Genomic DNA, 2320 nt, shown 5'->3' on the forward strand with positions numbered 1-2320 from the left:
GTCAAAATGGCCATTTTTCACAAGTCGCTTTTCTTTTATCCAAATGAATTCCAAAGGTACCTTATGGGTTAGGAAACATGGTCTGAGGGTAATTTGCTTTCAAACCATCCAAGAAAAAGACAAAATTCCTTTTTGGTTGAGTTCAACATGATAGTAGTTTCAAGGAGCGATAAAGAAGGAGCCTCTTTATGCAATGAAGCCCAATCTTATTGGTACTTCAAGTCTCACAGAATGTCTAAGCGGACACCAATCGTTTTACATTAGTTTATTATAAATATTACAACAACAAAAAATCTAGATAGCTGATGGAGAAATCTTTAACTGTTCAACAGGAATAGGATCAAAGTTATAGATATCAATGCCTCTTGACAAAAGTTCTTGTTCGCAGTGTGGTGGAACAAGTCTTCGAATCAAATCAGGACGAATGGATAATTCTATATATATATATATAAATGAGAACACATCATACTGTATGATTCGTTTACCTTCTCGGGTGAAATTCAATACAGGTGGTAAAGGTTGACCATTAGGCAATCGAGTGTTTGGGTCTCGAATAGGATCAAAAAAGGGATGACACAAGGCTTCAATAGCTGTAATTCTTTGTTGAGGATGATATTGCAGCATACGACTTAACAAGTCCACTGTTTCTACAGTAGCATGGGTAAAGATCTAATCTTGGATGAGTATCTATATTTTTTTTTCTTTTGTTTGATAGGATTCACTCACTGTAGACAAAGGGTGAGGTTTAATCATAGGGAATCGATGCTCAACATAACTAGCATTCATAGCAGCAATTTGATCTTTGGTAGGTGTTCCCAAAATCTTGATAATCTCTACCAATTGATCAATACCACTCTCACCTGGGAAGAAAGGTTGTCCTAAAATCAATTCTGCCATCACACATCCTGTTGACCAAACATCAATATTTAACGTATAGTTGGTAGCACCAAAAATCAATTCTGGAGCACGATAATAACGCGAACAAATATAAGATACATTGGGTTCACCAGGTACCAAGACTTTAGCACTAAACAATTGTCAGCCCTTCTTTCTTTCTTTCTTTCTTTCTTTCATTCTCTCTCTCTCTCTCTCTCTCTCTCTCTCTCTCTCTTCTTTTTTTTTTTTCTTTAGTTTGCTTGACATGGACATTTACCTTCCAAAATCACACATTTTACAGATACCACTGTTTGGATCAAGCAAGACATTTTGAGGTTGATGTCACGATGACAAATACCGAGTGAATGAATATAAGCCAAGGATCGAATGACTTGGTACATGTATAACTGAACAAGAATCAAAGGCATATGTTGCTTTGCCTTAGCATAGTGTCGAGTGGCTCTATACAAAGTATCGGGTACATACTCCATCACCAGATTCAAATAGACCTCATCTTCTTTGTTTTCAACTTGATTGTAAAAATAAGATTTTAACTGACAGACATTAGGATGATCAACCAAACGCATAATCTGCAACTCACGATTCTAAAACAAAGTTCAATACGACCCTTGTCACAAATGATATGTTTACCTTGAACCTTCGATCCTGCAATACTTTTTTGATAGCAGCATCTTCATTTGTCTCCACAAGTCGCGTTTGATACAACACACCAAAGACCCATTACCCGTGATCTTTTTATTTACATATTCGATTTTGATTTGTTTTCCAGTCTTTGCGTCTTTGGCAACTACTTTGATTGTCTTTTCATGATGAGCTAAAGAAAGCATATCCATATTTAGTATAAGTCATGGTTGCTATGTTTAGTAGGCTACCTGTCATTTGTTGAGAATAAAAAAAAAAGAGAAAAAGAGAGAAAAAGATAGAGAAAAAAACAAGAGGTTATAAACGCACTGTCGGAGATGCAGAGAGAGAGAGAGAGAGAGAGAGAGAGAGAGAAAAGAGAGAAAGAGAGAGAAAAAGAGAGAAGAGGAAAGAAATAGAGTCACTTCTTTCTTAAAGTGATATACGATTGGATATGACAATCTAATAACAGATATTTATGCAACTAGATAAATAAGCATCTTGAAAGAACCAAATCAATGACGTATACAAATGAGCTTCTATGTCTTACTTTGAGTTGCTCTAGTCATTCATACTCCGTCAAGACAATACCAAAAATAGAAAGAAGCATGGGTCAAACAGAACAGAAACAAAGTGCCTATATATAGATGAAATGCATAGAAAAGTCCCGGTGGATAAAAATATTGCATTCAAGCAAATAATAAAAATAAGAAGGGAAAATATCTTTTGCTTTCTTTTTTTTTCTTTTATGCCAAATCACTTGTGTTGAAGAATCTATTCATTCTGGAGATAGTCTCCATCG

General features: G+C 35.4%; 1 protein-coding gene across 1 annotated transcript; it reads right to left on the reverse strand.

Moving 5' to 3' along the window:
- Positions 1–294: 294 nt before the first annotated feature.
- Positions 295–1730, reverse strand: B0P05DRAFT_578188 (kinase-like domain-containing protein; the record flags this gene model as incomplete). Its single annotated transcript, XM_051581839.1, has 7 exons — positions 295–434; positions 486–669; positions 727–1027; positions 1154–1183; positions 1204–1481; positions 1528–1578; positions 1608–1730. The coding sequence occupies 7 exons, from the start codon at positions 1728–1730 to the stop codon at positions 295–297; spliced, it is 1107 nt and encodes a 368-aa protein (XP_051437179.1).
- Between the last annotated feature and the right edge of the window lie 590 nt (positions 1731–2320).

This window comes from Gilbertella persicaria (assembly GCF_025201335.1).
Source record: "Gilbertella persicaria strain CBS 190.32 chromosome Unknown B0P05scaffold_10, whole genome shotgun sequence".
NCBI lineage: Eukaryota > Fungi > Mucoromycota > Mucoromycetes > Mucorales > Choanephoraceae > Gilbertella > Gilbertella persicaria.